Source organism: Mesocricetus auratus, unplaced genomic scaffold (genome assembly GCF_017639785.1).
Source record: "Mesocricetus auratus isolate SY011 unplaced genomic scaffold, BCM_Maur_2.0 Super-Scaffold_100707, whole genome shotgun sequence".
In the NCBI taxonomy this organism is placed as follows: Eukaryota; Metazoa; Chordata; class Mammalia; order Rodentia; family Cricetidae; genus Mesocricetus; species Mesocricetus auratus.
This window is the reverse complement of record NW_024429269.1, coordinates 3,324,511-3,336,527: the sequence shown is the minus strand read 5'-3', so window position 1 is coordinate 3,336,527 and position 12,017 is coordinate 3,324,511. Positions and strand designations below refer to the sequence as shown.

At 48.8% G+C, this 12,017-nt stretch overlaps 1 protein-coding gene across 4 annotated transcripts in view; it reads right to left on the bottom strand.

The window, feature by feature from the left end:
• Positions 1 to 5,209: 5,209 nt before the first annotated feature.
• The window catches only part of Extl3 (exostosin like glycosyltransferase 3), a 101,556-nt gene continuing 94,748 nt past the window's right edge, over positions 5,210 to 12,017 (bottom strand). For all 4 annotated transcript variants that reach the window (XM_040740748.1, XM_040740749.1, XM_040740747.1 and 1 more), the window contains 2 exons: positions 11,488 to 11,616; positions 5,210 to 8,069 (listed from right to left, as the gene is read on the bottom strand). In XM_040740748.1, coding sequence (XP_040596682.1) covers positions 7,860 to 8,069; positions 11,488 to 11,616 — 339 coding nt within the window. In that variant the 3' untranslated portion in view covers positions 5,210 to 7,859. The remainder of the gene's footprint in view (positions 8,070 to 11,487; positions 11,617 to 12,017) is intronic.

The window sequence follows — 12,017 nt, the reverse complement described above, 5'->3', positions numbered from 1 at the left end:
TGACTTTAGTCCTCTGTGTGCCTTTGCAATACACAGTACTCCAAGAGCCTCGGGTGTGCCAGCGGCGGCTTGTGACCAAAGTCATATGAAGGCTGCAATGCCCCTTCAGAAAAGCAATTCTACAAATCATGGAAAACAATCACTGTTTTCCACAAAGATCCTTCAAGGTCAAAGTACTTCTAGAAAACAACTGTTCGGTCTAATGTTTACCCTGGATACGGTGAAAACTATTCATTCTAATATTTACCCTGGATACAGTGAAAACTAATCATTCTATTGTCTACCCCAGATACGACTGCTAAATTCCTACAACAGTCAGTCACCAGTCACGCTGATTGTCTCACAGGAATTAGAGGCCATGGAGTGAGTTACTGTGTTCACAGGATTTCACTCCTTGACACTCTAGTAACCTCAGTATTAATTCCTAACTGTGCTGTCTCCCTGATACACAACTGTGAGTCCACCACAATGAACAGCAACCTAATCTTCCTAATGTACATACTACTTCCTAAAATGCTGCTAGCCAGAGGGAGCTCACACCTGCAACCCCAACACTCAGGAGGCCGGGGCAAAAGGACTGCTCAAGTTCAAGGCCAGTCTGGGGTACCTAGTGTTTTCCAGACTCACCTGCACTACAAGGTGTGACCATCTCTCAAAATAATTTAATAAAGATAAGTAAATTATAAAAAAATAAAATATATTTCCTGGTTAATTGCAGTGCTTTTATACTTTGAAAATAATGACCTTCCCAACCCGTACAACCCTCCAGCCACCAGTGAGCCCTGGTCAAGCTCCTGCTGCTGGATTTTGTGCACTTAACTTCCTCTGCTGACCTCAGCTCAGCAGAGACAAAGTGTTGCCTGAGCTCTAGGGCAAAGAGGGGCACATTCCCAAGACCTCCAGTGAGAGTCTGAAGGCCTGAGGGATGTAAAGATCGGGACAAAAGACTTGCCCCACCTAAGGACTCCGTTAAGGAAGCCCGTGGTGGAAGGAGGAAACCAGGTCATGAAAGCTGACCTCTGACCTCCACGTGTGCGTGTGGCATGTGCCCTCCCACTTTAAGCACAAGTAACTTTAAATAACCGCAGACCCAGGCTACTTTGCTTTGGTTTTGGTTTATGAGACAGGGTTTCTCTGTGTAGTCCTGGCTGTCCTGGAACTCACTCTGTAGACCAGACTGGCTTTGAACTGAGAGATCCGTCTGCCTCTGCCTGCTGGGCTTCCTGCTGGTCAGTTTCGTAAATGTCATCACTGTTAAACTTGGTGCCATTCATCTTTGCTCTATAACAACTTCCTGATTCTTTGCAGACTTTACTGATAAGATGGAAGAGACTAATCGGTTGCCTGCAAATTAAAACTAGCCATGAACAAAAAAAAAGTTTACAATTTAGAGAGATCACATGTCTCAAGCTTTGTGATACATTCCAAAAAAGAGAAGAAAAAAGAAATCAGTTCCTGTTCATGTGCTGTGTTTTTGGATATCTGATTCCTGATGCTGAGAAAGGGTACACGATGCACCACGTCATGTTTAAACTCCAGATAAACGTATGTAAGGACTAGAGTAGGGGCGTAGGACAGAACATCAGATAGGTAGATAGAATAATAACCACACTGAAAAACCAGAGGATTTGGGGATAAGGGAAGGGCAACCCACCCGGAGGAGACACTCAACTGAGAGGGAAGAAATGACAAGTTGCCATTGTGGTGTGCAGGGAAGCAAGCCCAAATATAGCTAAAAGGGAGAGATGTTAGGCCCGATTTAAACATTAAAAGCTGGCCGGGCACTGGTGGCGCACACCTTTAATCCCAGCACTTGAGAGGCAGAAGCAGACGGATCTCTGAGTTTGAGGTCAGCCTGGTCTACAGAGCAAGTTCCAGGACAGCCAGGGCTACACAGAGAAGTCTGTCTTAAAAAGAAAAAACAAACAAAAAATCTTACCATACACACACCAGTACTCGGATAACGACGAAGCAAGGGCAGGCTGAGATAAATGCAGTGAGACCCCATCTCAAAAAAAGGAGTTGTGCTTAAAACTGACTTCAAGTCCTTAAACAGTCATAAGCCTAAAACAGACCTAATTTTTTTACTTCCAGAAACTAAAAAGAACAAAAGCAAACCCAGAGGGAAAAATCAAAGTAATCACAGAAATGAAATGTAGTTTTTTGGGAAGCTTAGTTGTCTCTGATCCACCATTCCCTGGACAGGAATAAGGGGGCACCCTGCCCTCTCAGAAGTGAAAGCAGTTGTCACTGCAGAGCCCACAGGCCTGAGAATACACGGCAAGAGGGACTGCAGACACAGAAGGGAACAGAAGGGAGGGAAAGAACAGGAAATGTCAGGAAGTGTTTTAGACCAGAGTCAATGGCTATGGACCAGAGTGCATTTGGTAAGAGACAACCTGATCTTAAATTGAATCTAGGGGCTGGAGAGTCAGCTCAGTGGTTAAGATCATTTGCTTCTCTTGCAGAGGACACAGGTTCAATCCCCAGCACCTACCTGGTGGCTCACAACCATCTGTAACTCCAGTCTCAGGGGATCCAAAGTCCTCTTCCAACCTTCAAGAGGGCAAGGCACATGCATGCTCATATATATGTATACATACATAAATATATATGCAGACAAAACACTCATATGCATAAAAATGTTTTTAAGAAAAACTGAATTTAGGGCCAGCAAGATGGCTCAGTGTATAAAGGCTCTTGCTGTGCATGCCTGACGAAACTGAGTTCAATTCTCAGGACCCACATAAAAAGCCAGACACCATGCTTCTAAAACAGAATTGGAGGCAAAGACGGGGAAATTTAGGAGCAGCAAAAAAAAAAAAAGAGAGAGAGAGAGAGAGAGAGAGAGAGAGAGAGAGAGAGAGAGAGAGAGAGAGAGAGAGAGGGAGATGCTGTTTTGAGAGTCTAGCTAGCCAGTGAGCTCTGGCTTCAGAGAATGATCCAGTGTCAACAGATAAGGGGCAATGAAGGAAAACATTCGACACCAGCTCTGAGCCTCCACACCAACCTGTGCATGCATTTTTCTTTAGTTCTACTGAAATGTAAGAGAAAAGGATCACCTTCTATAAAATGTATGTTTGGAGACAGGATCTCACTGCATAGCTCTGCCTGGAAGCTAGCTAAGACTGCTCCTAGAACTAGAAGAAATTCCTAACACCAGTTGTTTGGAACTTCCATGTGTTAACTCAGCTGGGTCACAAAACAAAACAACGTATGTGGTGTGAAAGGGAATTACATAGGGGAGGAAGGGGGTTGACACGATAAGAGGGAAATGAGAGGGTGGCAGGTAAGGGATCAGGTGAATTATACACGGGTGTGAATGTGTCAAAAAAAAAAAATCAGTAAGAACGGCAGCGTGTTAAGTTTAGAAGAAGCTGCCCATCAGCAGTTACCAGGAAATGTGGCCTCAACTTCGAACCCAAGACTGGCAGCACCACAGCCTCTGGGCATGTGGGACTGAACACGCCTCAGCATTACTGCAAGTACGAAATGCAGTGATCACTTCAGTGAAAGGTCTCCCAGATTCGCAGAACACTGTACAGATGTGTGTCATCCAACAGCAACCCTGCTCACGGGAACTCACTGCAGGAAGGAAGCGGGCCCACCAAAGGACCTCAGTGTCCACTGCAGCTTAATTCCAATAGCTGAACTCTGGAAACGGCCCAAGTGCCCAAGATGCCTCCAACTCCAGGCAGCCTCCTGCCTCTTGAGCACCTGGACTATAGGCCTGCACCATCACACCTGGCTCACTCATCATTGAAATGCAGTGGCTGTTTCCACCCTTCCTGTTGCCTCCCCCAGCAGAGGGTCTGAAGCCTACCCCACAAATGTCCCCAAGGCCATTCAATGCCTGGGTACCTTGCGAGTAATCCCTGTGCCTGTCCTCTCCCCAAAACCTGCAAGGCCACGGGTTCAGCCTGTCACATTCTTTTGTCTGGAGCCTACTGGCTTCCTTGGTGCTGTGCTCCGAGAATGCCCCTCCTCCAGTGGGGATGTAGAGCACACCAGAGGCCACACACAGCCAGCCAGCAGGGCTGCTCTGCCAGAAGACAGGACAGCAGCCACTTCTCATTATATACCCCACGGGCAGCTGCAGCAAGGCCTTGACATCTGAAACACGTCAGAGCCCAGCAGTTTGCTTTATTTTAGTCAGTGCCGTTTGCTCATGTGAGCCAAAGTGGACTTTCCATCTTAGAAAGGCCTACGCGGGGCCTCTGCCCTTTTGAGATTACGTACTAAGCAGATGGCCTTGACCCCACCAGTGCTGTGGGAAAAAACCCAGTATCTGAACACTCACACTCCAGAGCAGAGCCCATGCCCCTACCTCACCATCTGGGAGCAGCTCTCACTCCTGAGTGACAGTGCCGCTGATAGCCACTGGCGACACTCTTGATTCCACAGGTGGGTCTGAAGCAGAACCAACCTGAATTCTAAATAGGCATTCTCTGTGTTTGCAGTGAGATTGTTTTATATTGCAGCCCCTTCACCCTCCTCAGTGTTCTGGGCAAGAAGTAACTATGGCCTGAGTCCCGCATCTGTGCACACTGCTGGCCCCACCAGGGGGACACTTAGAGGTCCTACCAATCTTAGATGTCAAGGCCCTGGGCTCCTACCTGCAGAGTCAGATGAGGGCCTGCCACTCCAGACCCTTCCAGGGTTCCATCTTCCACAGCCCAGGACAGCATTTGCTCTCAACCCAGGTATGTCTCAGGTGCGGACACCAAAGGTCTGTGATCTGATGTGACAGTGATACCCAGCAGCCACCCTTGCCAGGTCAGCACAGGACACCACATTTTTAAAAGTCAATGGGAGGAGCCAGAGATGGTTCAAGGACTGGACTTCCGTTAGCACACACATCAGGTGGCTCACGACTGTCCCTAACTCCAGCTGCGGGAAAGCTGATACCCTCTTTTGGTCTCAGCAGGCAGCTGCACACGTGTGCTTATATACATGCACATGAAGTCACACACATGCACATAATAAAAATCAATCTTTTTTTAAATTCCCACAGTAAAAAAGGTTAGCTGGGTGCAGAATGGAACACTGACCAGCAGCCTGGGCTCACACTTGTCCAGCTCCCTTATTGCTCCCTGGCTGAGGTCAGAGCGCTCCCATCTGGCCCTGCAGAGGTCACTGATCAGGCAGGCACCCTGGCTCAGGTAACTCTTCTGTCCCTGCTGAGAATAACCAAACACCTCCAAACAGCTTGAGTTAAAGTCTCCATTTATTTCGTTTTTTACAAAAATCCAACATAAGACCTTTGTGCTCATGGTTTGAAAAGGGCAAACAGATGGACAAATTATGTTATCAGAGCTGCCCCAGGCAACCCCACCCTCCAGCCCCATGTTCGCTAACAAGGCCACCCCAGATAGGAGCATTGTAGGTGGTCTACTGGCCTGAGGCACCCTAGGGGACTGTCACTCTGTGGGTGGCCCTTGCCCTCAAGATAAAGAGCAGCTGAAAATCAAAGCTGTTCTGGCCCTGGAAGCTGAGACTAGGTGGCCAGGTGTGACCTGTGTTAGGAGTCAGCACTAGGAGGTGACCCATAGAGACCTGCTTCCAACACCAGGCAGGCTCCCCACACTTGTAGCGGGAACATCATTTCCCAAGCATGTCCCCTAGCTCCCAACCCAAAAGACAAGCAGTATCCAACTGCTATGTCTCTGCCTCTTGCCTCAGAGAGTCCCTCAGATTCAACCACTGGCCCATACTTGCTGCTGGGGTCCTTCAGCTAGTTTTCCCACCAGGCCCAGGGATGCTACCCCATAGGATGCTCTGACATCACCATCCCTGAAACACATTCCGATGATACCCATGAGTACCAACAGCTTTCAGTGCTCTGCAAAGGGGTTCTGCCATAGAGACCGACTTTCTCATCAGGTGCCATAGTGTCAATTCACAAGTTCCAAGTTCTCATGTTAAAAGAAACAAGGCGGATAGGGATGAGGCTCATGGCAGAGCGATTGTCGGGATGCCCACCCACAGCTCTGGCTTCCATCCCCAATACTGGGAAGTTTAAACAACAAAGGTATGATAAAATAGCAGCCACATATTTAGGAAAAGGAAAACACCACACTCTTTGGCTCCCCTGAGGGAAGGGGGCTACTGCTACAAGGAACAGTGAGAGGACAGAAAGTTGGGGCAAGGAGTCTGGACCCCTTTGCTGAGTTGCCAAGAACTAAATATCCCAGGCAGCCAGCCCTTGGTGTCAGGTTCAAGAAGATACCAGTGGAGCTCTGCAGCAGCCTGGTCCTGCTGGCCAGGACCTACCGGAGGAGGGACTCGCGCCCAGAGGCCATGCCAGCCCTACAGCAGAAGGATCTCCAGAGAAGTCAGGCCAGCAGGCAGGACAGGACCCCAAGCAGCAGCACTCGTGTCCGGGCATAGGAAGACGGGACTGGCTTAAGGCAAGTGCATGACCAGGACAGACCTGAGCTCTGGTTCAGCTGTTCCAAACACTCGGTTCCACTTCAACCAGGTGGGGCTGGCGTGACAAGTCACAGGCTGAATCCCTGACAACACATCACTCTGCTGCCACCATACCCCAAATTAGCTAATTTCACTTTCAGCCCTGGGAACAGAACCCTACCAGGGAGTGGAAAGCAGTAATGTGGGGGTGAGTGTCTGTTCACTCCCAAGACCAGACTAGAACTCTCCTAGCAAATCCCAGCCTCCAGGTTCTAGCATGTCCCAGGCCTTGAAAGTGGGGCTTCCTACAGCCAGCACGCCTGCATCAGGGGTCTAAACCCCACAGGGTACAGGATGGAGTCCAGACACGAGTGGGAAGGTGAACTCACCTAGGTGTCCATTCCAAGCTATGTGCCTTGCTGTGAGACTCTGGAATTCTCAAAGGACACAGGTTAGTTCTACACCACACAAGCTCCCTGCCCAGGCCTGCCAGTCTGCCAATTTCCTATCGTCTCCTCTAGAGAAACGATTACTACAGGAACCTGCCCCCAGCACCCTGCACCAGTGTCACCAGGAGGGTGAGCTGAAGGCCACTGGGCAGTACAGGCCTTATCCCTGCCTGTTTGCCTCCTTATTCTCTCTCAAACACACGATGGAACGGGAGAGGAGCAACAAACCCAATGTCCAGTAAGTGCTGCCTGGGACCAGCCCTCAAAGCCCCAGGAGCATGGCGGTCCCCCCGTGCAGCCTCCAGCAGGAGGGGAAGCTGTGTTCGCGTCACTGAAGCAACAGAAAGGGGTCAGAATAGATGAGGAGATCTTGCCTAGGCCAAGTCCATCCTGCTTGTTTCTGTAGCCAGCGCCACTGGGAAGGTGGGGCTGCAAATGACAGTCCAGGTAACACAGGGTCAGGACCCTCTCCACTAAACACACAGCCAGGTAGGTCCCTCCCTTGGAGAGATTGGCAGAAATTTCAGGTGCACCCCCACCCCACCAAATATATATATATATATATATATGTATATGTGTGTGCATATATATGTATATACACGTAAGTGTGGACATATATGCACACATATAAATAAGCCTCGAATGGCAGATGTGAAAACTCTCTCTTTAAATAATAATAGTTGTTACTGAATTTAAAAAACACGAACCAGCCGTCCTGGCTTATGAACTAGTGACTCTCCTCAGAGTCCCCACAGTCCTCAGTGTTCACTATCAGTCAGTGCCCTGTGCAGAAGCCCTGAGTCTGTTGACCAGGATGCTGGGCCCAGTGTGGCTGACTTCAAGATAAAGACAGCTACCCCTTTGCACTGTTCCTTCTGCCTCCCCCAGCAAAGGGTCTAGGCCCTGCCCCACCCATGTTCCCAAGGTCCTTCAACACCTGGGAACCTTGAGAGCGACTACCCTCACTCTGTTCCTCGTCCCCTCAGAACTGCCAAGGCCCTAGATGAATTTGAAGCACTTGGTCTTGTCGTGGGGCAGGCGGGTCTTGAAGAGCACAGAGTCCACCCTGAACTGTGTGTACAGCAGGGGCATATAGCCGTACACCTTGACAAAGAAGTTGATACACTTGTGCCGCTCGTGGAAGTGAGAGTCATCATGGGACAGGGCCTGAGGACACCCTGGGCATCGGAAAGTCCACCTCGATGTCACCTGGAAACGGAGAAAGGACGCAAGTGAGAACACAGCATGACTGCTCACAGAACCTTACAGTGTGGCTGAGCCAAGGCCATGTTCACAGTGAAGCTGCTGAGCCAATGGCTGAATCCACACAGCCCAGCATGAATGTATCCAAAACACTCACGGGGGTCCATGTCACCGCACTTAACAGCCCAGCATGAATGTATCCACACAGCCCAGCATGAATGTATCCAAAACACTCACGGGGGTCCATGTCACCGCACTTAACAGCCCAGCATCAATGTATCCACACAGCCCAGCATGAATGTATCCAAAACACTCACGGGGGTCCATGTCACCGCACGTAACAGACGGCACAGTCTTATATGCCCTGTGTTACTGGGCCAAACAAGTCTACTTGCAGTATTTATCTAGGTGGCAGAGCAAGATGTTGGTACACAGTTATTTGTTGAATCATAGCAAAACACTGGAAAACTAGCCAAATCAGAAACAAATAATTATGCCAAAACAATTAAAAAGGTATTTAAGAAAACTACATTTTAAAAACTTAGAAAAGAGTTAGTCTATCATTAACATTTCCAACAATTAAAAAATTTAAGTAACATGGTATCACAAACCACATGGCCAACCATGACATAGGCACTTGGTGATTTGAACAGGTATGGCCCCATGGAGTCATGTGTTTGAATGCTTAGCCTATAAGGATTGGCACTGTTAGGAGGTGTGATCTTGTTGGAGTAGGTGTGGCTTTGTTAGAAGAGCTGTGTCACTGTCGGGACAGGCTTGGAGGTCTCACATATGCTCAAACTATGCCGAGTGTGGTACAGTTCACTTCCTGTTGCCCATGGATCAAGATGTAGAGCTCTCAGCTCCTTCTCCAGCACCATGTCTGCCTGGAGGCTGCCATGATGTCTTGCCTTGACAACGATGGGCTAAACTTCTAGAACTGTAAGCCAGCCTTAATTAAATGTTTTCCTTTATAAGAGCTGCCATTGGCTGGGTAGTGGTGGCGCACACCTTTAATCCCAGCACTCAGGAGGCAGAGACAGGTGGATCTCTGTGAGTTTGAGCCAGTCTGGTCCGCAGGGCTAGTTCTAGGACAGCCAAGGCAACAGAAAAACCCTGTCTTGAAAAAAAAAAGTTGCTATGGTCTGATGGGGGAAATCCTTGTTTGTATATGTTTATCTGATTGGTTGTAGAATAAAGCACTGTTATCCAATAGGGAAGCAAGATAGGTGGGACTAGGAATTGAAGAGGATTCTGAGAAATGTAGTCAAGAGTGGAGATTCACCATGTGATCCCAGGAGGAGAGAACACAAGTCTGGTGTTCTTGGTAAGATAAGACCTTATAAAATATATATATTAGTAACTATGGGTTAATAATTAAGTCAGAGCTAGCCATTAAGAAACCATAGCAAACGGCCAACAGCTTCATAATTAATATAGTGTCCTGCGTGTTCATTTGGGACTAATGCGGCTCAGGGACCAGACTGGGGCGTATAATACACGCTACAGTGGTCATGGTGTCTCTTTGCAGCAATAGAAAGATTAGTAGGACACGAACCCTTCACAAAGTTCTGCTGGAGACTTGAGTCTGGGACCCAGCAGATGAGACCTGGGTAGAAGAGACTAACAATGATGGTAGACAAAGGTTTTCTTCTCAAGCTCAGCTCTAATCAGAAGGGGAATGGCACACCTCTAGTCACATCTGAGGACATCTCATGTGGGACTGGGGTAGGAATTTAAGCTACTTGTGTGTCCTGCACACGCAAGATGCTCACAAAGCCTAAGTGGTCTCAGGCAGTGAGCCCAGGCCTGGGAGGAAGGGCAAAGCCCTTTGCAGCATCAAACAAGTTGTACACAAAAATGAACACGGGGGAAGGACCTGCAGAAACCAAAGACAGAGGCAGCAGGATGATGACGGCCTGTGATGAAGGCACGTGTGCACAAGGAACTTTCCAGAGACACTCAGAAACCATGCAGACATTATTCAACCTATGAGCATGAAGAAAAAAACCAGCAAGTGAAGGGCACTGAATAGGAACCCAGAATGGGAGACAAGACAACAGGACCATGTAAGCAATATGATTAAGAGGCACAGCAAGGTGTAAGGACATTTGTGGAAGTCCAGACAGGCAGTCCTGGTCCTGGAAAAGAAACAGGACAGACTAAAACTCGGGGCAGGAGGAGGCTTCCAGTGTCCGATGGTCAGTGCAGGTTCACACCAACATGTCTGTCAGTACTCAGGCATCTACACTGGCCTGCTCTTGGAGATCTGAGAGGATGCGCCCTCAGCTGCAGCACTAAGAGCACCACCTGTGCACATTCACTATGTCCCCTTTTAAAAGGGCCCTGACTACCTCTCATCCTTCTCTCTCTCTCCCTCTCTGTTCCCCCTCTCCCACTCTTGTTTCTCCTTCCCCTCCCTCCCACTGCTCCTGTCCCCAGACGCTGATTTCCCCCTTCAGCTTTCCCCTCTTACAGTCCCTCAAGAAAAACTTCTCCCTTTGAACTCTGTCGCACGGCATCTTTCTTGCTCAGCTTTTTTTTCTTAACTACAACAATATCTATACAGGAGAATAGAGGGGCGGGCATTTATACCATGTCACACCTCTTGTCCATCTATTTTAAACAAAAATGGTTTAGATAAAACATTTATTCTAAGAGCAAGCTGCATGTTTAGGGTACGCATGCAGATACACAGTCTGGCCTCTTTACTCCACTCACCCCCTGCTCCTCTACCATTCTAAGAGCAAGCTGCATGTTTAGAGTACGCATGCAGATACACAGTCTGGCCTCTTTACTCCACTCACCCCCTGCTCCTCTACCAACTGTCACCGAAGCCACAAACTCCCATCACATAATCATTGTTTGCACTGAAGCAGTGGATTCTTCAGATTTTTACTTTTAATTATGTGTGCATACGTGTGTCTGTCTTATGTGGGCATGTGCACATGAATGCAGTACTTGCAGAGTCCAGAAGAGGGCATCAGATTCCCTAGACCTGGAGTTACAGGAGGTTGTGAACCACTGAGCATGCATGCTGGGAACTGAACTGGGACAGAAAGAAACCGTGAGCACCACTTCAGAGCAGTGACCAGCAACCCTGTGATATGCTGCAGCTACCATAAGGTGACCGGAAGACACTGCGATTCCTTTTGGTAACAAAGCAGTTAATGCATGGACCTTTAGAAGCCACGGCCTGCTTCAGACATGAAGCAGAGACGGGAGTGAAGCTATCCCACCCCTCACACCCCACAAGTTCCCCAGTGGCCTCAGTGCAAGGCCACGTCTCACAGCTCTACAATCAATTATGTAAGGGGCGTCCCTGTGCACTTTACAGGAAAGTCTGAGTGTGGCACCGTCACAGCTGCACTAAGACAAACCAGAAGATGAAGTGTGCACGCACACACCTTCCCACAGGGCCTACCTTGATGGGGGGCTTCCGTGTGATGTGGGAGACAAGGAAGTTCATAGCAATATCCTCACAGTTGATGTACTCATCCACCATGTCTCGGATGGCCTGGGGCATCACATAAGAGTACAGGTAGGCATAATACTGTCAGGGAAGAAAGGATGGTCACTGTTAGAAGGCCTTTCACTTTCAGCCACTGGCTCTGGGGGCTGTCGTGTGATGTGGGAGGGTGCCCAGGGGGCAGTCACAGTGGGACCACGCACTACTGGCATCTAGGGGCTGAGAGCCAGGAACAATGGAGCATCTTGCAAAGCAGATCTCACTGTGGTAACTAACATCTCAGGATCAGCTTCATCTACACAGTCTACAAAAAAGCCCTCACAAAAGCCAGTGCAATGCGCTGAGGAGCTGGCAAAGGCATCCTGTGAGGGGCAGTGGAAGTGACTTCTCATTTCAGAACAGGGGTTCTGTGGTGCTGGCGATGGAACCCAAGCCCCTTGAACACTAGGGCAGTACCCACCAACCTTAAGAAGAGGAATTCTTCA